The 26,151-nt window shown below is 42.7% G+C and overlaps 1 protein-coding gene across 1 annotated transcript in view; it reads right to left on the bottom strand.

The window, feature by feature from the left end:
- Window positions 1-26,151, bottom strand: part of LOC144824202 (dynein axonemal heavy chain 11-like) — a 3,356,387-nt gene that overhangs the window by 2,554,594 nt on the left and 775,642 nt on the right. Inside the window, exons 28-29 of the mRNA XM_078683354.1 lie at window positions 18,346-18,515; window positions 13,867-14,086 (exon numbers count right to left, since the gene is read on the bottom strand). Of these exons, the coding sequence (XP_078539480.1) occupies window positions 13,867-14,086; window positions 18,346-18,515 (390 nt within the window). The remainder of the gene's footprint in view (window positions 1-13,866; window positions 14,087-18,345; window positions 18,516-26,151) is intronic.

Raw genomic sequence — 26,151 nt, 5'->3', positions numbered from 1 at the left:
TAAGTGAGTAGAGGGGTTTAAAGTGGTCAAGCCAAACCTCTTCACTGAGGTTAGGGATGATGGCAGATGTCCCTGCAGCAGACCCCCCACGAACCAAGTTCCAGAAACACCTGTAATCACGAGCATCCAGCGCCACTCTAATACTTTCCCATCTGTCCGCCTCCCACTCAGACCTGGCCTCCCTAGTCAATCTTTTGTAAATTTGCCTAGCGTTTCTAATACTTGACTGGGACCCTAATTCACCTCCTTTCTCAAAGTGTGTTTGGCCGCCCTGCAGTTTTTGTTAAACCAGTGATCATGCTTATTTGCCCTTGGTCTACCAGTCCTAGTGGTATAAAAATAGTCAGCCAGTGAGCTGAAAAGCATATTATGGATGGGCTGCAAGGCCTGGGGGAGGGAGAGATGACAATTGCAGCTCAAGAGGTCACTAACCTCTACTAGGGCACATACTACATGATTGTAAATCTCGGCTAACTTATTGGGCGCAAGCACGACCTTCGCCCACCTGATGCGTCTGCCACCCGCCACTTGAACCAGGTTGGGATTAGTGATTGTCTCCGCTCCTCCCTGTTCTTTTTGATAACCTAATGTAGAAGATAATTCTAGTGACAGTAGGTTGAGGTCACTGTCAACCCTTGGAATTACAGAGAAGGCTCTCGCTCGGGCCCAGAATTCCACGTTGGAATTGTAATTAAAAATTAGGTATGTTCGGGAGGGGGGCATGCGGCGCGTAGTGGGGCTACGCGAAGTGCGCAGGTGGGCGTAGTTTCTCGCCCACTTTGCGTAGCTTCGCGTAGCCCCACTACGCTCACTACGCCCAGGGTTACTATGTCCTGCAGGTCAGTAAGTGCGACCCCGGTGTCTAAGTTGATTTGTACCACCCAGCGATCAGCACGCTCCCTCCTGTCCAGCCAAGCTAAAAGCTTGCCAGCCTTATCGCCAACTTCATAAATAGTGTATTGTGATGACCTTGGCCTTAGCTTCCTCCCACATGTAGTCCCTGTACTCTTGTTTTGCGAGGTTAAGCTTGCGAGTTGTAGTATATTTGCGATCACGCCCACCCAGCCACTACGTTGAGCAGTATGGGAAAAAATAACAAACCAACAACCTCTCGCCCCATGACTAGGCATCTAGCTGCCACAACTCAATCGCTCCCGAGCCTTACAGCCATTGACAAAATGCTGCAAAAAACAATAGGAGCAGTGGCAACGGCTATTGAAAACACGGAAATACGACTTTCACTCACCCCCGCCATGCCCCCTTCTCAGCCGGTAGGGGATTTCTCCATAGCTACAGTTAACCCCTCTGAACTCACTTCATTCCTTACATCCTCGTTTGCTGAGCTACCCTGTGCTCAGATGGTGCCTGAAGAGAATGTCTTAAAAGAGATCCCCCTGTCCCCCCCACAACCAGTAGGCACAAAGGCCCCTAAACCTCACCCCAGACAGAAGAACCTGAAACCCGCAAAAAAACAAGCGAAAAGATCAGCTCCTATTCCTGATTGTCCACAGTCCGGGTCAGGTCCTCCCTTTCCTCCCACTGGACCACCCGTGTGGGCCAATCACCTACTAATTGATCTCCAGGCCCACATGGAACAGCTTATCACCTCCCACTTTAAATCCTTGTCTTCCACGATTGACAGATTAGTTTCCCTAATCAATAATAAAGGCTTAGGGAGAGCCCAGCCAACTAGCCCTTCGGGGAATTCTGTCATTAGAGTGGGTTCTGGTTCCACCTTGACTGCCCCCATAGGCACAAACCCAGGTGATAGTATTCGCCCTGCTAATCCTACACATGCTCCGCCTTCTGCAACCATGCAGAAACCTACTATACCCTCAACTAGTTCTGGTCTTTCTAATTGCCCTAATGTGCTACCAGCTATACCAGGCTCCATACCATCCGGTTCCCTCCACACCCCGATAATACCTGGAAATCAGCACCCAAATCCGAGTAGAGCACAGCATAACTCTTCCCCGAAATCTCAAGAAATTGGACCTAAAAAAAACCCTCCTTGCCCTCAGCTACCTCCAGAAGCATAGCCGTACGTGGTGGTGCTCACAGGAGTTCCACCTTTGGTCAGCACTCGTGATGAAACATTTCCCGAGCTAAAGAATAAAATCATCTTCTGGCTAAACAGGCATAGATCCCTAACGGGACCCGGCCTAGGGGAGATTTCATTCGCGCGAAGAGTCAGCTGGTTAGGGTTTAGACCTAAAGATATCGGTGGCGATTGTGTAATTATCAACTTTAGAGAGCCTGGAGTGGTTAAACATATACTAGGTAGTGGAGGGCCTGTGTCTGTGGGTGCAATAAACACTTGCCACCTGGGGTATTTTTACCCTCGATTCCCGGCACCAGCCAGGCCGGAACAAATCTATTCCTTTTATGGTGGACATGAATTAGAGTATAATATCCCAGTGGGTAATTGATATAGGGCCTTGAGCGACGTGGATTGACTACCATCGCCCCTGGGTGCAGACAGAAGGGTCCCAAATTTACCTACGAGCCATGCTGTGGGGGGTACAAGTGTTGAGGCAGGGCACCCGGTATGGGTTCTCAGACCAAAGGCCACTAGCTCATTTACCCTTTCCCCACCCCACAATTCTGGTTTCATTGGAGGTGGAAGGGAGTCGGACACACACACACATGCATCACAGCTACACCCCTAAGTATGATCCAACCCACTGAGGATCGCCCAGCCCGAGTGGCATCTCGTAGCTCTTTAATTGGGTCCCGGAATGTAGCCAGGCTGGGGACGAAATTGCATAACCCGAAGCGGGGAGAGCTGATGGACGGATACGATCTCTGTCTGTTTCAAGAGACCTGGCTTCCGACTGCTCCTGTTAGGGTAGGATTTGCGTCCTATTACACACCGGCTGTACAGGGTCCTAGGGGAAGACCTTCGGGGGGATTGAGCACCTGGGTTGCAGTCCACCTGGGGTGCTCAAGTAAGGTAATCGACTCCCTTTGCCCGGACATCCTTTGCATTATACTTACATTTAAGGATGATCTGGTACTGGTCGCGCGACCTCTCATAACCTTCGAACTTTATTTTCTCTGATCCCAACGATAGCTCCGGACCTCCCTGTGGCCGCGATTTTTTGGGATGCTACGAAGGCGTTTGATTCTGTAGAGTGGAATTACCTTATTGATGTCTTATGTAGAATGGGCTTTCCCAGGATCTTTATTTCGTGGGTGAAACTGCTGTACACTCAGCCTGTGGCGAGGGTGATTGTGAATGGTGTGCTCTCTCCCCAACTCCCAATAACGAGAGGGACCAGACAGGGCTGTCCTCTTTCCCCCCTATTATTTGCTATTGCCATAGAACCGCTGGCATGTCGGATTTGGCAATTGCATAAACACAGTGCGTTTAACTGTTTTCAGCGCCAAATAGGGATCTCGCTGTATGCGGATGATGTCACGCTGTATGTGAAGGACCCGCAGGCGAATCTCAACGCGCGACTGCGAGAGCTTGTTGCTTTTGGAGGTATATTTGGCATACATATTAATTGGCAAAAATCAAAATTTTTCCCGCTCACTGCAGCGGTTAGCCGATTTCCGCTGGACTACCCCCTGGAGTGGTGCGACTCGGATCTTCACTATTTGGGCATTGTGGTGTCCCTTGACAGGGAGGACACGGTTAGGCTCAATTATGGAGTCGCTATTACCAAACTGGCGGACAATGTTACAAGATGGATGTCTTTGCCCCTGTCTATGGCGGGTAGAGCGTCATTAGTGAAAATGGTGATACTGCCGCGCTTCTTATACCTGTTCCAGAATGTTCCCTATCATCCGGGAGCGTATTTTTTTAAACGCCTTCGTTCGGAGCTGCTTCGACTGCTCTGGGGAGGTAAACAACCGAGGTTAGCATGGTCTACTTTAATATTGCCTTATGATAAAGGGGGGTTTGACATTCCAGATTTTGAAATTTATTATATGAGCGCTCAAGCGCAATATGCCTATCACTGGATGCGTCCCACGCCGTTTATGCCTCAGATAGCAGCTGAGCAGTGGATTGCGCATCCCCTCCCACTGGAGGGTATGGTGTTGGGGAACATCGGTGATGTGGATACACAGCCTACCACGGTGACTTGCACGGTAGATGCCTGGGCTCGTATTGCGAAGACATTGGACCTAACTTTCCTTTATTCGCCGGCACTGCCTCTGGCTTATCATCCTGCACTGTCCTTGCTACGGGAAATAGGGTTCCAGCGTATGTGTAAACGTACTGGGACACTTACGTGGGGGGATCTGTTTCGTGAGGGCAGTTTTCGTACTCGTGAACAATTTTTTTGTGGAGCAGCTCCTTCTCCCTTAGATGTGTTTTATTATGTGCGCCTTAGGCAAGGCCTACGTACATTGCTACCTAGGTTCCCGAGTGAACCTGGAGTGGCTCTACCGCTTCACGCTATGTTGGTGTCTGATGGACGTCATCTGGTCTCCAAATTATACGGCACCATCAGGAAACAGCGGGTGGCGCCGGCTAGTCGTGCACGGGAACATTGGAACCTTGAACTTGGAGTTGAAATTTCTGATGAGCAATGGGCTTACTGTTGTGGCGTGACTGCCAATATCTCTTCTAGCTGCCGTCTAAAGATCATTCACTATAAAATTATACTGAGGTTCTACTATACTCCGGCCAGGAAACTCAGATTCCACTTAGCAGAGGATGATAGATGTCTTTTGTGTCGGGCGGAGGGAGCTGATTTTCTCCACTTGGCATGGGAGTGCAGTGCCATATATGATTACTGGGTACAGGTTCACGAAGCCCTACAGGTCATGACTGAGGAGGCGGTGCTGTTTGATCCCATAGTGATGCTACTGGGGTACACGAAGGGGGTACCGGCACCTTATCGTAGGTTTGCAGATGTGGCTTTACTGCTGGCAAAACGGCGAGTGGCATGTCGTTGGGGCAGAAGCAGGGTGCCGAAATTTAAGGAGTGGCTGGATGATGTGACATACTGTCAGGATCAGTACAATGTCTATGATGAACTGATGCCTGTGCGCTGTAGGCCCAAAGATTTCTGGAGTCCGCTGCAGGTTTATTTACTGACCAGGGCTGTGCAGGATACTGACTCAGAGTGTGAAAGTCGAGTTGGAGTGGGTTAGAAATGCACCGCTTAACGGACATCATGCCACACATTTCGAGATACGTGTATTATTGTGAGTTATGCTGATCCTACGCCCTACTGGAATGGTGACTGGGTGAGCGCTGCTGTCTAGATGCCGCTGGTACGGCGGATGGTTGCTGGGTGTTCTGTCAAGGTTACTTTGGGTTCTTCAGAACTGCCTGTTACAGGCGGCTGGGAAGCGCTAACTTCACCGAATTTGCTTTAGGTACTGTGTTATGCGGGATTGATGACCACAGTGCTGTGCTTCCTCACTGAACTCTGTACATGTATTGTACGCTGCCCTCTGGCGTACCTATGACCAACGGTAATTGTTTGTAACGCATGATGACCGGGACATGGAACAATGTTTGTTAATATCTGATGCTGAAATGTACTTTACACTCGTATGCCGGATCTGAATGTACGCCGCTGATGATACCTGTCTTTTGTTTAAATAAAGGTTTAAAAAAAAAAGGATGATCTGGTACTGGCAGTGATTAACATCTATCTTCGCCCCCACCCCCATCTGCTGGGATTATCCATCTTAGAGGCTCTAGAGGCGCTCCTCCTCTCTTTCCGTCCGTCTTATCACAAAATTATTGGCGCCGACCTTAACTGCCATTTTGAACCATTTATGGGGATCCCCTCTGTAACCACAGAAGAGGACGACACTGGCTCATTCCGGAATGTTCTATGTATCCGGAAAATCGCTTACTGCCCTTGGCCCTCGCAATCAACAAGCTGGTTGTAACTCATTCCCTCAGGGCCTCTAATGGCAGACTTCTCCCAGATATCCCTGGTTTATGTACCTTTAACTGACCAGGGAAAGCACGACCATTGATTACATCCTTGCGCATTGGTTAGCAGACGGCGGCGTGAACGGCGTGAACGAGCAGAGGGAGCCCCGGGACGCCGCGGACAAGGTAAGTGTATTTTATTTATTTTTATGTGCCCATTTCTTAAAAATTAGGTATGTTCGGGAGGGCGGGAGGGAGGCGGGTGGCGGGCAACTTCGCTACGCCCAAGGAGTGGGCGTAGTGTTGCGTAGTGTTGCCTGCTTTGCCTACTTTGCAAAGGGCGAAGTAGGCAACACTACGCCCACTTCGTGGGCGTAGCGAAGTCCTTCGCCGAGGGTTAGGACATAGTAAATGCGTTCGCAAATCATTACGAAACAATATACAATCCAAAAGCCACAGCCACGCTAGAAGAGAACCTTGCATTCCTTCACGACATACAGATGCCAAAACTTGCACCCTACGAAGCTCAGGCCTTGGAGGAGGACCTGACTCCCGATGAACCAACACTAGCCATAAGTGGGCTCCAATCGGGAACAGCTCTAGGTCCCAATGGCATCCCCATGGAACTCTACAAAAAGGCAGCAAGTAAACTCTTGCCACACCTGCTCACAATGTATGAAGCTAGCATTGAGCCGGGAACACTCCCTAGAGATCAGCGCACTGCGACAATAGTAGCAATTCCAAAACCCGGTAAGCCCCCTCAGTACTACTCATCATATCGACCTATCTCGCTGCTGAATGCAAAAGCCAAAATACTAGCAAAGGCCCTGGCTGCTAGGCTCGAACCATACCTTACAACCATAGTGCACCCGCACCAATCAGGTTTTTTTGCCGGGCCGCAATACAGCACTTAATCTGTGTTGACTTCATAGTGTAATGGCCCGCATGCCCACTATCCAGGAAGAGGTTGTCATACTCTTCTTGGACACATGTATGGCCTTCGATCTAGTTGAATGGCCCTTTCTTTTTGCAGTGCTACTACACTTTGGCTTTGGAACCAAATTTTGTGCTTGGATCCAACTTCTATACACACAACCTCTGGCACATGTGGTGGTAAATGGGCGAGTCTCCACCGACTTTCCCCTCGGTCGCCGAACAAGACAAGGCTGTTCATTATCTCCCCTTCTTTTTGCTTTAGTATTGAGACCCTTGGCGGCCTGGATAAGGAGGGACCCAATGATACGCGGCCTTAAGTGGATGATGGGATGGGAGGATCGCATTTCCCTCAATGCTGATGACATCTTACTGTATATAGCATCCCCCCGACGATCAATAATTGTACTACTGGACATCTGTGCGTCATATGGGAGGGTCTCCAGTTACACTATTAACTGCGCCAAGTCTGTTCTCTACGTGCTTAGTGGCTTGTCTCCACGGTTGCCGCCATATTGCTCTATACAAGTCGCAGATAGGGGATTTAAATACCTTGGAATATATATAACTTCCCAACCCGCACACTTAATCGAGCAAAACCTCTTAGAGCCCTTGAAAAGACTCCGCTGCGACGTTAAATACTGGCACGCCCTACCACTGACGCTTCTGGGTCGAGCCGCTCTGTTCAAAATGATGGCACTCCCTAGGTTCTTATAGTCCTGACAAAGAGCTTGGGGAATGCTCGAAACATGTTGACTAAGACAATGCTAGGTACATCTAACCCATAATAGCTAGGTCATCTAGTGTTCTACCCCGTTTTCAGACGATACCAATTAGGAGCAAATATAAAATTGTGTTGCCCACTAGCTAGGTATTTTTAACTCACATTTAGCCCACTCCACCCCACTACACAGTCTGCACTACATATAGTCCATCACTTAAGTGCTACTACGTAATTCCGTAAGTCTTAGCACGCCTCAGCCCGTAGAGGACTGAGATGGCCCCTATGATGAAGCATGTCACTGTGGGGAAACCCTGGTGAGTGAGGGGACTCAAGAAAGAAAAGTTTTTCTCTTCTTATATTGTTTTTTCAAACTCCAATTGAGTTTTGGAAAATCTGTTTTTGGCTAGGTTCTTTTTCCCCAGAAATCGGGATATTCAGGTCTACATTAATTGTTGGAGGGTGAGCCTAGCCGTTTACCTCTATCTCCCCCCTTTTTTGAATACTGTTTAGGATCTACTCAATGGAAGCCACAACTGATTTCTACTGACCAGGTCGAAAGCTGACTGCAAGTCAATAAACATGATATATAAAGTCACTCTGTTAAAACAATCATATTTCACGTAAATCATATATAATATGGGCTACCATTCCAATACACTTCCCGACTCCTGTCTGAATAATAAAAGAACAGATTTCAAGTTGACCCAGCAATGGATGCAATTCAAAAATACCCAGTCACAGATTTTACCCGAACCGTCCAACAATGAAATAGGTCTATAATCAGCTAGTTTAGCACAGCTACCCTTTTGTGTAGCAGCACAATTGTTACTGACTGCCACAAGCTAAGTGTAAATCTAGTTGCAATTTATTTATTTATTTATTTAAGGATTTTGTATAGCGCGTAGTAACCCGTAAGCATCCCAGCGCTGGAACCTAGAAAGTCAAGAGGAAGCGGAAGCAAGGAATGCTAACGGATCAGGGAAAAAGAAGAGTTTTCAAAGATTTTCTGAAGTGGAGGAGGTTTGGTTCTGTTCTCAATTTCCGGGGGAGAGAGTTCCAGTGATTCGCCGTGTTCACAGAAAAGCGACGTCCACCAGAACGGGCTTTTTTCACTCTGTGTACTACGATGAAGTTCTCGTGGTCTGACCGGAGTGATCTGGTAGCTTTGTAGGGAGTGATACAGTTTTTGAGAATGGGGGGACCTTTATTATGAAGGAGTTTATGTGCCAGGCAGAGAGCCTTAAACACCACTCTTTCTCTGACTGGCAGCCAGTGAAGATGCTTCAAGGCCGGCTTTGCTGATGTTCTGGCAGGGGTGTCAGTGAGAAGTCGGGCAGCGGCATTCTGGACTCTCTGTAGGGTGTTAAAAGTGGCTTCGGGGGCTCCCAAGTAGATGGCATTGCTGTAGTCCAGCCTGGACAGAATAAGGCCTTGGATCAGCAGCTTCCGGGAGTTGGGAGGGAGCAAGGGGAGCACTTTCCTACATGACCTAAGAAGTCCAAAGCAGATACCCGCCGTTTTTTTTGCCTGGGTTCTGAAGGTCAAGTCTTTCTCAAGCCATATTCCCAGGCTCTTGACCTCAGTTTTGGGGACCGGGGGTTCACCTAGACAGGCGGGCCAGATGTTAGGAGGCAGGGAGGGCCCTTTTTGTCCAAGAAGCAGAATTTCGGTCTTGGACCCGTTAAGTTTCAGTGCTGAGTTGTTCATCCATCCATGTATTTCAGTAAGGCAGCTGTGGAGGTTGGACTGTTCTTGATTGGGGTGGGAGAGGGTTACCACCAGCTGGGTGTCATCAGCGTAACTGATGATCGTCACTCCAAACGGGGTGACCACCTCCTCCAGCGGGGACATGTAAACGTTGAATAACGTAGGGCTTAATGACGAGCCCTGCGCCACTCCACACCGGAGGGAAATTGCAGAGGAGCAGCTGTCATCCTCCCAGACTTGAAAGGAACGGTGATTGAGAAATGACGCGAGCCATTTCAGGGCCATGCCCTTCACTCCGATATCTCCCAGGCGCTGGATTAAAACCTGGTGGTTGACAGTGTCGAAGGCCGCACTGAGGTCCAGGAGGATCACTGCCACTGATCCTCCTGTGTCTAAGATGTATCTGGCCTTCTCCACTGCCGCCAGGAGGGCGTTGTCCGTGCCCTGACCTGGGCGGAAACCCGTCTGAGAGCTCCTGAGCAAGTTGTTGGATTCTAAAAATAGCGACAGCTTTTTATTCACTAATTTCTCCGTGATTTTACTATTCCCTGGGAGGAGGGAAATTGGCCTGTAGTTGGCTAGGTCCTCAGGGTCCAGAGAAGATTCTTTTGAGGAGCCCTTTGACAACAGCCGCTTTCCAGCTGGAAGGGACTTCTCCTTGGAGTAGAGAGGCATTAATAAGGGCAGTAAGCGGAGGGACAATGGTATGGGCAAATTTCTTGAGGAAACGCATGGGGACCGGGTCACTGGGGGAGCCACTCTTAATTGTGGCAAACACCGCAGCTACCTCTTTTGTGGTTACCGGCCCGAAGGAGTCAAGATGAGGAGCAGGGGAGTCCGGGGACGGACTAATGAAGGGGTGGGGGATTGCCCCTGTCACCATCCGTGAAATCAGCTTCGGTAGGGGGTAGAGAGGCGAGGATTTTTTGAATTTTCTCATAAAAAAATGTTGCCAATTTGTTGCATTTATCTTCCGCAGCGTTCAAGTCAAGGGATTTCACTGGGGGGTCAGGGACATGAAGAAGTTCTTTCAGAATAGTGAAGGTTTCCTTAGCGGAGCAGGAGGAGTTTTTTATTCTTTCCTCATAGAATGAGGTTTTGGTGTTACGGAGCGCGAGTTTATATATTCTTATGGATGTCCGGAACACGTCTTTTTTGTCTGCAGACTTGTCCTTCCTCCATGCGCGTTCCTTCTTCTTACATTCCTTCCGTAGAACATTCAGTTCAGGGGTGTACCATGGGGAGGGATTAACTCTCTTAGCTTGTTAAAGGGTGCTAGATCGAGGTAAAAGGCTGTCCAATGACTGAGTGAGCCAGTCATTAAATTCAATATCCGCGGTTTTGGGGTCCAGAGAGGGGAGAGGGGTAGATTCCCTGAGCTTAGATGCCCATTCTTCCGGTACAAGTTTGTGCCAGCGTCTGATGAGGGCCCGGGCTTTAGGCGGTCGGAGTGGTATAGTCTCGAGATGCCAGTCGATGGGGATCAAAAAGTGGTCTGTCCATGGGAGAGGAAGAGGCATACGGGTTTTGAAATCTTGGATATTAGTGAAGATAGGGTCCAGAAGCTGGCCTTTATCATGGGTGGCTTGTGGGTTCATTAGGCACAGACCAACCGAAGAGAGGTCCGTCAGCAATTCGGCTGCGGTGGTGTCGGTGGGGTCCAGAAAATGGAGATTGAGATCCCCTAGGAGAAGGAAATTAGAAGCTGTGGTTGCTCTAAGGGTAACGTAGTCGATGAGCTTGCTAGGGAACTCGACAAGTGGGCCTGGGGGCCGATATACTAGCAACCCAGAGAGAGAGGTTGCAGGCGAGATCTGCAGAGTGAAATGGCAGCTTTCGCAATCTTTGATGTTGCCATTATCGATTCTGCAAGTAAGGTGATCCTTGTATAGTATGGCCAGTCCACCTCCTCTGCCAAGAGGTCTGTTCAGGGAGCAGATTTGGTAATCAGGAGGTACGGCATTAACGATATCAAAATCGTTATTGGGCGTGAGCCACGTTTCTGTAAGGAACAGAATGTCCATGGCAAAGTTTCGAATAAGGAGGTTTATCTCGTGAGCGTGTTTAACGAGGGACCTACAGTTGAGAAGACCAAGTTGAAGGTCATGCAATAGTACATTGAAAATGTTAGCTAGGGCTGGCGCCCATAATTTGGACACAGACCTGTTACAGAAGTTTATCTGGGCCCACGATCTCGAAATTAACCTAATTTTCTTTATCAGTTAAATCAAATTTTATGACACATCCTTAGAGGCTTTGGTCCTCCGATGAACCTTGCTCACCGCATTGAGGGGTGAGGAATTACAGTGTCTTCTGTTGGCCACCCAAATAAGGACCAATAATTGGTAGCCAACTCACAAATTAGTGATCAAGTTTGTGTACACCACCCCCAGAACCATGCTATAAAGATAGAAAATAAAGACAGGAACAATGAACCTCCCAAAAAAAGTTCATTCTATCCAGAATCATACAAACCAATAGCTCTGCTGTAGGTACGCAGCATAATAGAAGAACATGAAGCTCTGAAAATAATCTATGGCTATCTCTATTATGCATTATAAATCTAGTTTATAAAGGCACAGACTCTGTGGAAAGAACATTTTAACATAGATAAATGAAGACTCAAACAATTTTAGAGTATTTTTGTTATTGTATTACAGATCCAAAATCCATGCAGACAAGTAGTATTTTAAGAAATCTGTCATGAGTCTCACAGTACATAGTACAACAAGCCAATTTCTAGAAAGCATTTAAAGAATAGACTATAAAGGTTAGCTAGACTAGAGGTTTCCTTCTATCAGCAAGGGCAGAAAGGACAGTTCAGGAAAGTTCTCTGAACATGGGCACAAAGGGTCTAATAAAGTCAGTCAAAAGAAAGTCCATGGGCAAAGGCATATAATCAGTTATGCCACAATGGAATGGACTCTGTTCGGGGAAAAATTCTGGTTTGGCCTTAATCATCCAAAGGCAAACAGTAGTGGGAAAAGAAAATCACCAACTCCAACTTTTTCTCCAACAATGCCAAAGTAAAAGAGAAGAAGAAAAAGAGAGAGCCCTTTGTCCTTCGAGGAAAATGTTAAAATATACCTTATCCAGTTCTAGGGATGTCATCACTGGACATTCCACCAAGATCCGATTGACATGTGACCATCTCCTATTCACTTGGTACAAGATTGATACTCCGACATATATTTTCCCAGGTCAACAATGACATACAGCTGTCTATTCCAGGCTTATAGCTTTAGTAAATAAAGGGATTGTCAAAAAGTGTTATTCAGCACTTATTAGATCATTAGTTCACTTTCTCTCCATTTTTCCGCATGGAGATATCAAGAAAATAATCTATTTATTTACGAATGTCACGTGAAAGTATAAAAAAGGCAAAATATATGGAAAGGATAGCAAAAATCCTTGTCATCAACTTATAAGACAATCAGGCCAAGGAGAAAAGGCAATTTAATGTATTTATAATCAATTAATGTTTGCATAAGTCTGTGTGAGACACATTACATATGAATATATTGCTTTTTCATTATTAAGGGGCCTCTTATGATGGCTGTCGGTCAGTCGACTGACCGCCATCGCAGCGGGAATGGGGGTCACCCGACAAGGAGTCGGAGGTCCCAGCCACCGAATTACAATAGGACCGCCAGCACAGCAAACAGAAAGGTGCTCAATAACACTGCGGCTTGTGCTACGTCCCTGGAAAATGGTCACAACACAAGCTGCAGTGTTATTGAGTAATTTGTGCAAATTCATGCACCATGTTGTACTTGGGGGCACTACATGTGCCCCCAGGGCCACATTCCAGTGTCCCACAGTTGATCGAGCCATGCCAGGGGACCCCAAAGTCCCCTTCCGGCACCCTTTCCATGGTGGTGGGACCACCATGAAAAGGCTGTCGGAAAGGGACACCGTAATCCCTACAGCAGTGCCTTTGCAGGCACTGCCTTCATTGTAGGGATTGCGGCCTAACTGAAGTCCCAATGGGCTCCTTGAACCTGTCGGAGGAGTTGGTCTGTCCCTCTGACTGCTGCAGTTTGACGACCACATCATAAGACAGTGGTCGGACCGCTATTGTGGATGTCGGTGGCAGTTCCACAGTCATCCTAATGAGGGCCTTAGTTTATTAGCAAATATCAGAAATATTAATTATAGAATTTGAAGTTTGACATTGGTAAAATCATAAGGAAATCAACCATTATTCATGTTAAACACACCATATTCATAATTGTCTACCGCTACAAATTCAAGTACATTTTTAGGTGTTGGCACTTCAGTTACTCTTAAAGTCAATGTTATTTTTCTAAATATGTGCACAGTGCACAATTCACCTCGTATATCTTTTGTTTGTCAAAATTATTTTTTTAATGTCGTGTAAAGAATGAACAACTTTTACGCTGCATCAGAACTAAAAAGTAGATGAAGCCTTGGGGATCCACCAGATACGGCACTTATTCTCTATTGTCCTTTTTCCTCAGTGAGAAATAGATTCTAGCTAGCGACGGCAACCAACACAGACACACCTTCACAAGACAACATTAGATGTATGCACTTCAGGTACACAGGTATTTCTCCAATTATACGGTGTTTAAAAATCATAAGCTATGCAACTGTGAACTTGAAATTGATGTAAATATAATTGATGACTTACTTCTAGTTGACTGTAGATCTGCTCTGGTAACCGTTGTTTATAGGCTTTCAGAAGCTCAGCTGTCGATTTTAGAGGTTTAAAATTATCATCTGTTGACTGTCTGTCACGCATTGCCATTAGATGCCCCATTATTTCAAGAAGCACAGCATAGTCTCCGCTTTTTACTTTCTTAGCTAGTCCCTTTTCTGTTTCACAAATAAATTCTTCCAGCTCACACACACTGAAATATAGAAGGGAAATACATTAAATAGTTACCTTCTCAAGATTTGAAAAGAAATCAGGTCACGATAATGGGGCAATGTTCAGAAAAGCTTTTTGGATTTCCACTCAAGATAACTAATACCTGAAAGTATATAAAACATTCAGAAGACTGACATTGTCTAGAAAAATATGAGGTTCACCAATAAAATACTGAGACCACAAATATCGAGTCAAAAATATTGAAAACAAAAATATCACTATCCTATACTTATAATGTAAACGACAACAATATCGAAATTAAAATATAGTTATACACTAATATTGAAGACACTAAACATATTCATATTTACCAATAATATAATTAAAATTAAATATATTTAAATAATTTCAAAATATAATATATATTAATATTATACTTTTTTTTAAAACTCAGATATATATCTATATGTATATGTTTATTTAAACATATATAACTTAAAAGTATTAAAATAATAATGCTTATATATACATACACATATATATATATATACATATATATGTATTTATATATATATATATATATATATATATATATATATATATATATATATACTATATATACACACACAATCTATCTATATATATAAAAACGAATGAATGTCTGTCTGTCTGTTTGTCCTTTATGCATTACTCCACCATTCATCCGATCGCCATGAAACTTTGAGAAGTTGTTGAGTACACTCCCTCCCGCGAAGGTTTGTGGCATACATTTTTTTTAAATATCGGCCCCCCAGGTCTCTCATAATCTTTCGAATACTGATGCACGCACCAGACGGAAAAACAACAAATCGTGTATCCACAAGCACTCGAAAAAATAAATAGAATTAAAACACCATTCATCTGATCGCCATGAAACTTTGGGAAGTTGTTAAGTACACTCCCGTGAAGGTTTCTGGCATAATTTTTTTAAAATATCGACTCCCCAGGGCCCTTATAATCTTTCGAATACTGATGTACGCACAAGACGGAAAAACAAAAAATCGTGTATCCACAAGCACTCGAATAAATAAATAGAATTAAAACAGCATTCATCCGATCGCCAGGAAACTAGGGGAAGTTGTTGAGTGAACTCCTGAGAAGGTTTCTGGCACAATCTTTTTTTCGGCCCCCCAGGGCCCTCATAATCTTTCAAATACTGATGTACGCACCAGACAAAAAAACAACAAATCGTGCATCCACAAGACTCGAATAAATAAATAGAATTAAAACACCATTCATCCGATCGCTATGAAACTTTGGGACGTTGTTGAGTACGCTCCCGCGAAGGTTTCTGGCATAATTTTTTTTTAAATATCGGCCCCCCAGAGCCCTCATAATCTTTCGAATACTGATGTACGCACAAGACGGAAAAACAAGAAAATCGTGTATCCACAACCACTCGAATAAATAAATAGAATTAAAACACCATTCATCCGATCGCCAGGAAAATTTGGGAAGTTGTTAAGTACACTCCCGCAAAGGTTTCTGGCATAAAACTATTTTTAAATATCGGCCCCCCAGGGCCCTCATAATCTTTTGAATACTGATGTACGCACCAGACGGAAAAACAACAAATCATGTATCCACAAGCACGCGAATAAATAAATAGAATGAAAACGACACTTTGAAATGTTTTCCATATTAAAATGAATAAGTTTCAATAAAAATGACACAATGTAAATTGAATGTTATCATAACGAGTTTCCTTGAATTTCCTTTCTTCGGAGATCGCAGCAACGCACGACGAGTACTAATCCCACTCCAATGTGGGCAACAGAAGGGAAAATTACTATTCCCACTCTACACCGTATAACAGTAGGTAAAGAGTTGGGTTCAGGATGTGTAACATTTCCTATTCCCACTCCAGTCTGAGCAACAGTAGGGAAAGCGTTGGACTCAGAAGGGGTAAAATTTACTGTTCCCACTCCAGTCCATGCAACAGTAGGGAAACAGTTGGATTGCAGAGGAGTAGCAATTTACTATTCCCACTCCAATCACTTCAACAGTAGGGAAAGTATTGGATTTTAGAGGGGTAAAATGTACTATTCCTGCTCCAGTCAGTGCAAAAGTAGGGAAAAAGTTGGATTTAGGAGGGGTAAGAATTAAGTATTCCAACTCCAATCGGTGAACCAATAGATAAAGTGTTGGATTGTGCAGGGGTAACATTTACTATTCCCACTCCAGTCAGTGCAAAAGTAGAGAAAGAGTTGGATTTAGGAGGGGTAAAAATGTGCTATTCCCACTCCAATTAGCGCAACAGTAGGGAACGTGTTGAATTGTGGAGGGGTAAAACTTACTATTCCCACAGCAGTCTATGCAACAGTGGGGGAAGGGTTGGATTCAGGAGAGGTATCAATGTACTATTACCACTCCAGTATGTGCAACAGTAGGGAAAGCATTGGACTCAGGAAGGGTACAAATTACTATTCCCACTCTAGTCTGTGCAAATGTTGGGAAAGCGTTATACTCAGGAGGGGTTATATTTACTATTCCTACTCTAGTCTGTGTATCAGTATGAAAAGAGTTGGACTCAGGAGGGATACAATCACTATTTCCGTCTCCACTCGGTGCAACAGTAGGGAAAGAGTTGGATTGCAGAGGAGTAACATTTTACTATTCCCACTCTAGTCACTGCAACAGAGTGGAAAGTGTTGGATTTGAGAGGGGTAACATTTACTATTCCTGGTCCAGTCAGTGCAAAAGTAGGGAAAAAGTTGGATCCATGAGGGGTAAGAATTTAGCATTCTCACTCCAATCAGTGCAACACGAGATAAAGTGTTGGATTGCGGAGAGGTAAAATTTACTATTCCCATTCCAGTCTGAGCAACAGTAGGAAAAGGGTTGGACTCAGGAGGGACAAAACTTACTATTCCCTCTCCAGTCTGGGCCACAGTAGAGACAGCGTTGGATTGCGGAGGGGTAAAATGTACAATTACCATTCCAGTCTCTGCAACAGTAGAGAGGGAGTAGCTAACTTCAAACAAATAAAATATTTTAACAACTACATTAAATAAGAAAACTTAGAAATATTAAAATATATAATATATATAATTTGAAAGAAATGACATATTTATTACAATGTTTAGTAAATATTTTAAATTACAACAAATATTATTAATATCATTAAAATACCACACTATAGTCTCACCATATTAACAAAAAGCTATTATTAACTTATTTGCAATTAAAAATCATAACACAAATAAAAGATAACATGATAAATAACACAATTTATAAAAATTAAATAACTATGTTTACATCAACTATAACTTAAATAGCTTTCTACCCTATACCTCTACAAAGTTAGCAACAAACACCTACAATATACCTTAAAAATTATCATAATTACAATTTTTTAAAAATATCAATTAAACAATAAATAATAATTTCCTAGTAAGAAAATAATTATATTCAATTAACGCCCCACCCTTTATCCCTACAAACTCAACAACCTGCATTTAATATATAACTTACAAATATCTTAATTATGCATTTAACATATTTAATTGTCAATTAAATAGTTATTAATAACTAAACTTAATTATTATAATTCATTTTCCTCACATCCTTTACCCCTACAAAGAACCCACACCAAAAATATAAATATTAAATTAAATTATTTACACAATTACATAATTAATTATCAAATTAAATGAATAATAATAATTAAAAATCAATTCATTAAAATTAAATTACTTCCCACTCTATATCCCTACAAACCCCACAGTCTCTACCTAAAACTTAACATAATTAAAAAAAAGACACAATTAACATAAATATTATAAATTAATATTAATTAAAAATGTAATATTAGTTAATAATAAATATTGTATTTCCCACCCTGCACCTCTATAAACCCCCTAATAACAATGAACTATTAAATTAAATTCAAAAATAACAAAAAATGTTCATACTATATTAAAAAAACATTAACAGTAATTAAACAACTGTATAACATATATAATTAAAATATATTCTAATAATACATAGACATAATTAAAAAACGATATTATTAACAACAATATTTTCGTAAACGATATTAACTATCTAGATATTTTTAACATCAATATTAATCACCTTAAAACAATATTCTTGCCAATGATATTTTTGCACATGATATTCTTGCATCACGATCATTTTAACTCAACATTTTTGCCTCTAATATATTTTTTTCGATATTTTGTCTGAATACCAAAATAGGTAGTATTCTGAAAACTGAACCAAGTATGGAAAGCGGGCGGACTTGCAGCAGCTGAGTACCTGTTTGAGACATGGCTTAGAAGATGTTCCTGAAACATCCAGCTCCATTTTTTTATCACATTCTTCAGGGATACCTTGAAAGGTTTAATATCAACCTGGATCCAACCATTAAATACTTTTTGATTCTCAAGAGCTGAGACCTCCTTGTACAGTGATTCGTAAACATTGATCTAAGAGTAGAAAAAATAGGGGAAACAAAATTGGAGACATTATGATTAATTTAGCGGAAGTGAAATATTCTTCACTGCCGTTGAAACACAACGTGGCATGTCTTATTCAGTTATTAGAAAAACGTTAAAACCATTATAAGATGCCAGGTATAAAAGACGCCAGACAAGTGCAGATATACATCAGATTTTGCTGTAACAAACGTGCTAGTATCTAATTAGAAGAAAGACAGCTAAAATATAAAAAGAGATAGCTAAGTCTTAGTTACGATGAAGATATTTTTCTGAACAATGAGTTATGTAGTTTTTCCAAAAAGATAATTCAAAGGGCCCATAACTAAAAGGTGATAAGAAGAGGAGTTTACAGTAGATCATAACTCGGTTTTGACCCATTTAAGTTTGTTTCTGAAAGGAGCTCTATTAGCAGTTTATTTTATTTGTAAGACGCTATCTTTATATATTTATGTCAAACGTAGACATCCGTTTTAGTCCAAGTCTTTCCCTTTTTCATGCCTATCCTACGAAATTCCCAGTGAAATTGCATTCTTAAGGCAGCAATTTCAATCATCATACATTGCATCAAGATACATATCCGTGTACAAGGTTGTGTGTCAGAATACTACATTCAGAAATTATACTTGACATAATTAACGTGCATCTGGGGTCGTATCATGATAGGCTATGACGGAACAGGGAAGAGCCAAAGTGCCTGTTTCATGCACCTGCAGCGCTTTGGGTGAATTTATAAAACTCAATATTTCTCTAAGTTAGTGAGTAATACTCAGGTAGACTACACACAAAGGGGGTTGGGTCCCTGTAGAGCAAAGGAGGATGGATCTCTCAATCATAAAGCGGAAAACAAATGACCTCCTCTGCTAATATTTGGGAAATATTTTTTGAACAAAGTAATTAATTCCATCGTCTTAAATAAGTGAATCGCAGACATATTGGGTCTAATTCACAAAGGTTAACATACACTTTTGTGCAAGTTTTCTTTTTTTAGTATTCTCAACTTTGGCCCCCATTACGATGGTGGTCGGACAAGCGTCCGACGGCCATCGTTGCGAATTGGAGACCGTACGACATGTAGTTGGCGGCTCCACCTGCCATATTACGAGCCGACCGCCATGAAGGCAGTCGGAAATATGCATTTTCCAATTGCGGCTTGTGCCGCAGCCCGGATAAGGGCCACAACACAAGTCACAATTGGAAAAGGTATATTTATAAACATCTGTGCACCGTGTTCAAGGCATAATGTGGTGCCTGCCACATGGTGCATGGATGTTTGGATGGCAGAGCATGTGCCCCCCTGGCCACAATCCAGTGGCCCACAGGGGACGGGGGTCCTGCTTGGGGCCCCCAAAGTCCCTTTCCATCTGCCTTTACATGGCAGTGGAACCACCATGTAAAGGCTAAGGGAAAGGGACATCCTAATCCCTACGGCGGTACCTCTGCAGGCACCACCCCCATTGTAGGAATAAGGCTCCGACCGCCACCCCAATGGACACCTTGAGCCTGTCGGAGATGGCGGTCTTTCCCCCCACCCAAATTACTCGGACTGCCGGAATCCAGCAGTCTTACCGATACACTAGATGTAGGGCTAACCACCTTGGTCCGCCCAACATTCGAATGAGGCCCTATGAGTTAATAATACATTTATGCCTGTGGAGACTCCGCAGTCAGGTGGAGAACACCTCACATACAAAAATAGAACAGGCCTATCCTTAATATGCAGGGTTCTCCGCCTTGAGTCACTTCAGTCGAACACTTACTATTAACTTAGAGTTTGTGAATACAAAAAAAACCTACACCAAAGTGTACATTTACCTTTGAGAACCAGGCATTTCCCCTATTGTAGGAATTCCCTTTACAGCGCTGCTCTGACAGGCTCCTTGAGCCTGTCAGAAAAGCAGCGGTCAGTCCCTCCACCCAATGCCTCTGACCCCCAGATCAGAATTCAGGGGTCGGACCGCTTCTGTAGATGGCCTGTTGGTGACGGGCCCACCTACATCGGAATAAGGCCCTATATGTGTAGAATCATGCTGCCAACATTTTCCACACTTCAAAATGAATATTGAATATATAAGTGCAAAACAAACAATTACTGATAAGGGGAAGAAAAGTGGAAAGGAATTCTTCACTGGGTTCAGTGACCAAGGAGTATTACATCTAGTATCCTTCACCACTATGAGTTATTACAGTAAATGAACTGTAAGAATTAAAATGAATCAAAATACAATTTTTCCAGTATCAGATTGATATAGTAGGTTTATATGCACCCGCACAATGATATTGGCCCATAGGTAAGAAATTTCAAATTTGCGATTCCTAAATAGCGAATCCGAAGTACTCGTTATTTGGGAATCACAAATTGAAATGTTCATACGTTTCGATGTCCTAATAGTAATTCCTATGGAGTCGGAATTGCTATTACGATCGCAATTCAGGAAATCGCTAATTTGTGATTTCATATTAGATAATCACACATAGTAGACACATAGGCCTTAATGCACAAACTATAATCATTATTTAATTCATGCTGAGGTTGTATTCATTTTCCTGTTCCTTCTTAGCTTCCTTGGAGTTTTTCTTATTATTGGCTCATCTTTGTTGCTTGGATTTTCACAGTTAGCCTGAGGGGTGAGAAAAGATTCTTACCAGGTCAACCCTCCAACAACTATTTGCTAAGGACTGCCTTAATGATTCCATTGTTACTGAACAATCTAACCAATCCAGTTAATATTTAATTTATTGTCATCAAAAATGCTAATTAAAATGCATTAAAATAATACATATATTATTTATTTTCTAATGTGTAGAAACACCTGAAATCTTTCTTACATTAAAACAAAAACAGACTCAATTAAAAGAAGTCACTACAGGAGACAATGCATTGTACCAAAACAGGAATGTTTTCGGGCCTTTCAGGTGATTCTTGAGAAATCTAAGATAGCGAAATTGAGAAAGGAGCGGCCTCTGGAGTGGGCTCTCTTGATATGCAGGACTCAGTAAGTGCAAGATGCTAGTTTTGAGAATGGAGGTTAAGTTGAGATCTACAGTTGTAGCAGATTAGCAAGCTCTTACTTTTCATGTCTGTAACACTTGGCCTCATTATGATGGCGGTTGGACCACCACTGATTGGTAGTTGTTGGTGGTCCGACGGGCGACAGCCCTTCGGTCCGACCACTGCATTACAATGTTGGCGGTAGGACCACAGCGGTCGGAGTCCAGACTGCCGGAGTCCAGACTGCCGCCTCCACCAGGATCTCAGATCCGAGAAGGCGGCGGTCAGAGTGGCAGCCCTTAAGGGTGGCGGTGCCAAGCCAGGCACCACCGTCAGGATTTGGAGATCCTTTCTGTCAGCTTGTTCATAGTGGGAACACTGTCATGTAAAGGCTACTTGGAAAGGCATTTTGGGGACCCCAAACAGGGCCGCTGTCCATCGTTGGCCACTGCAAAGTGGCCCTGGGGCACATGTAGAAGCCCCAACTCACCTCCATGCACTAAGTGCCATGCATGATATGGTGCATGGCACACGGTCCATGGACGGTGAGGAGGTGCTCCCAATCATGGCGGCTTGTTCTGTGGTCCTTTTTCTTGGCCGCAGCATAAGCCACTGTGATATGGCGCACTTTTCGACCACCAGCACAGCGGACACAATGAAATGCAGCAGTCGGACCACCACCTTTTTGTTGAGTGGTCTCCTGATCACAGCAATTGCAGGCGGTTGTCCGAACAATCACCATCGAAATTGGGGCCTTAATGGATGACACAAAGGCATTTAAGACATAGAAAAAACATTAAGGGCCTGAGTAAATCAGCAAGTGCTTCCACCGGTGATTGCAATGATTCCTGTTTAAACAAATCCATGCAGCGACTACAGAAGTACGGCTTGAATGAGAATGTTCCCTCTGTATCCACAGCTTTCAAAGTATGGCCTGGCTACCACACTGATCTGTAACTTCACGGAGGCTTCTGATCTCATGCAACTCCTAATGACTTGGAGTTTGGAAACAGGCCCTTGTAGAACCTATACATTGCTGGTCTAATAACTCCTTTATGACGTTTACACACAGTTTTGCTACTTGGTGCTGCAGACATTACATTTTCTCAGTCAGTTTTTTGGGAAGTTGCACAATAATATATCACAATATTCTAGTCATGCCATTACCATGCAAGTCTTTTTTTCCACACATACCTTCACAAAGAAAATGTGAGTTTTTTACAAGTAAGTATAAACCTGTAATTATATATATATATATATATATATATATATATATATATATATATATATATATATATATATATATATATGTATGTATGTATGTATGTATGTATGTATGTATGTATATATATATATATATATATATATATATATATATATATATATATATATATATATATATATTCACAGAAGGAAACGAATAACTTGCAGGTGTGCTGAGGCGCGCTTTGTCAAAGATGAAACACGTGACTGGATTTTAGCTACTGCAAGCCCCATAGTGCATTGTGTTAATATTTCACAGGTCAAGCTGGAAGTCCTCCGATAGTCTTTACCTTGGTGGTACTTTTCTTCTAAACACAAGCACAGATCTTGATACGGGAATTACTGGAGTCAGTCAGGTGAGTAGAAACAGTGTTTGAATGCTGATAAAAATACAGACTTGAAAATCAAACACCACTCGCAGCACGATCATGGGAGGAAATAATCCTGTCTGAATATCTTCCTCACGCCGTCCTTTTTGCACCATTGACTTCACCTTAGTAGGTTAGGTGCACGAGTGGATCAGGCTTCTCCGTTACTATGCACCAAAAGTTCCCACATTACTGGAGCCCAAGATCCTGCAGAGCGGCCTCACAAGGAATGGGCATGGGGCAGCCCATCAATACATCACTGTAAATATATATATATATATATATATATATATGTATATATATATATATATATATTTGTAGTACGAAAAAGAAAGACTGCACTCACGGAGGGTCAAATCAAGGTCGGATTTATTATGCACACAAAATCAAAGGTTCAGACGCGTTTCGGCGGTACGCCAGTAGGTAGTTATAGTTAGGACCTAGTTTCCATAGCAAATCCGCAACATTCTATTGGGAATAACTTTGGCACCGGTAGATGAATCTTTCGCGAATTTCTCAAAGAAGGTGGCCCGCTCTGCTCCGCTCCTTCCCTGAAAGTTTTGGAGGGATTCGTCAAGTGGGGGCTGAGAATAAAAGGGGGTCCCAAAACGTGTTTTCTCCATGTTATTTTCCATAGGACGATTAGACACGGCTACAGCCCGAACGGCTGAACGGAATTACAAGAAATTTGGCAAAATGGTAGAGTCTGATTCGCAGATCTCGCTTTTGCTCAAATGGTGTAAATCCATCCAGTAGTTCCTGAGAAAATCAAAAGAAAAAATATATATATATCTATAAGCGCGCACCGTGCGCACATCCGTGCGCGCATGGTGCACGAATCGGGTGTGCGCGAGCGGAATTCTGATTTGCTGTTAGACGCCTGTCAACATTCTAATCGATGGAAACCAGAAAGTGTTGGCCGCCATTTTGTTACTCCGAGGCAGAATAGAGCCCAAAACAAAATTGGAGAATGTGAAAAGGGGGCAGGGTAGAGACTCTCTGACCCCCTAGGCCTTCTCAGGGGGTCCCTGAAGGATCCCGAAGGGCAAAAAAACATTTAAAAAAAATAGCGAGATGCACGCACGTTGCACGCACCCTCGAGGCAGAAGTGAGTCAAAAACAAAAGTGGAAAATGTGAAAAGGGGACAGGGTAGAGACTCCCTAGGCCTTATCAGGGGGTCCCTAAAGGACCCAGAAGGGCAAAAAATAAATTTTTAGAAATAAAAAAAATTGCGAGGTGCGCGCACGTTGCGCGCACGTCAGAAAAACAAAAAACAAAAGAAATACAGTTAAATAACAAGTTTGAGTGTTTAGATGTTGGTTAGCTCTAGAAAGAGCCGTTGTGTTCATTGAGTGTTTTTTGTACCTACAAGTAAGTACCGATGCAGAGTCTAAAGTTCAAGAGGAAGACTCTGTTTCCCTCATCTGTGAAATGTACACCGTCTCCTCTATAAATGCCTTGAATGTTGTAACGCATTATAGTAGTAGTATTTGTAGTGTACGACAGGATTCAATTGATTTGGTTTCGCAATTTCTTACGTAAGTATAGTAAGAAAAGTGTTAAACAAAAGATTAAGATGTTGCAAGAATTAGATCCTTGCAAAGTGAGAGAAAAAAATGGGTTTGCAAGGTCATTCTCTGGCTTGTCTTTCTAAAAAAGTATGTTAGAGTGTTTTTCACCATTTCAGGATGTTAGCAGTACATCATACTCAAGTGAGGAAATTAGTGAGAAGGTTGTATTATGCAAAAAATCCAGCACTTAAGCTAAAACAGTTAAACAGTGCTCTTTTGCATGGATCTGTATTAGATGTAATCAACATTTGTGAAGAAATTGAGGTTAGTTACTTTGGTCCTTAAGAAGACAGTGCAGAAACAGATACATTAATAGAAGGAAATGTAGAAGAAAATGTACAGAATTTTAGTACAGAAATTTTTGAGCAAGGAATTACATGGTTTAAAGTCATTTCAGGTGAAAGGCCAAACTTTTCTTGTATTTGTTGTAGACAAATTAATTATAAAAATCAGACCAGGTTAGTTGATCTATATTTAAAAAGTGAAAAGGAGAATAATAATGAGTGGAAGGAATTTGCAACTTATTTGTTGGTAGAGAATTGTTTTGATTTGGGTTCTGATCAACGTATTTGTAAATATTTTTATAACAAATTAAATGAAAACACAATGCCTGCTAGAGCTGTACATAATAATCTTGAGTTGGTAAATATTCCTTCTGAATTGATGGATTTAAATACTTTTGAGTCTATTCTTATTCAATGTGTGCATCCATTTCAGGCTATTGTTCGTTTGGAGCCTAAGACAGGGAAATTGCCTCCTTCATATTGACAGAGAGGATTAAAGGGAAGAGTTGTATATTTGCCTCTAGATTTAAAGAAAAATATTGAAACAATTGGTGTAGAAAATGTGGAAGATGAACTTCTAGTTATTCTAGTTGATGGCGTTCCTATGAAGAGTGAGAAAATCTGGCAAGAATTAGTGGATGTTAGGAAAGTGAAAAAGACAACGTTGTATTTAGTATACAATAATCAATACTATAAAAATTTATATGTAGGAGAAGAGGAAACAACTGTAGAAGAGGACAGTGATTTGTCAACTGCACAAATTGAAAAAGTGGATGTGTCCAGAAATGAAGACATTTATGAACATTATAGTGTGCATCCACTTCTCTCTAAAGAAGTGATGGGGAATACTATTGAGTTATTCCAAATGAAAGAAGCGAAAGGAAGTCCCATTAGTGTATGGGAAGAAAGCTTGGAAGCTCGTTGTTTCCCTCAGTTATTTCCAATAGGCAAAGGTGGACGATATGATGAACGACCTGTGCAGATTCCTGCATCTGAATACCGGACATCAAGATTATATGCAGAAAATCCAAGGTTTCGCCAATGTATTCCATATTTGTTTCATCTTCTATTTGAGAGTGACTTGTCTGGACTTTCTTATGCAGTGAACCATATACTAAAAAGTGGAGTACATCTGCAAAATGTTTCGG

This window comes from Lissotriton helveticus, chromosome 3_1 (assembly GCF_964261635.1).
Source record: "Lissotriton helveticus chromosome 3_1, aLisHel1.1, whole genome shotgun sequence".
In the NCBI taxonomy this organism is placed as follows: domain Eukaryota; kingdom Metazoa; phylum Chordata; class Amphibia; order Caudata; family Salamandridae; genus Lissotriton; species Lissotriton helveticus.
The sequence above is the reverse complement of the archived record's forward strand: the minus strand, read 5'-3'. Positions and strand labels throughout refer to the sequence as shown.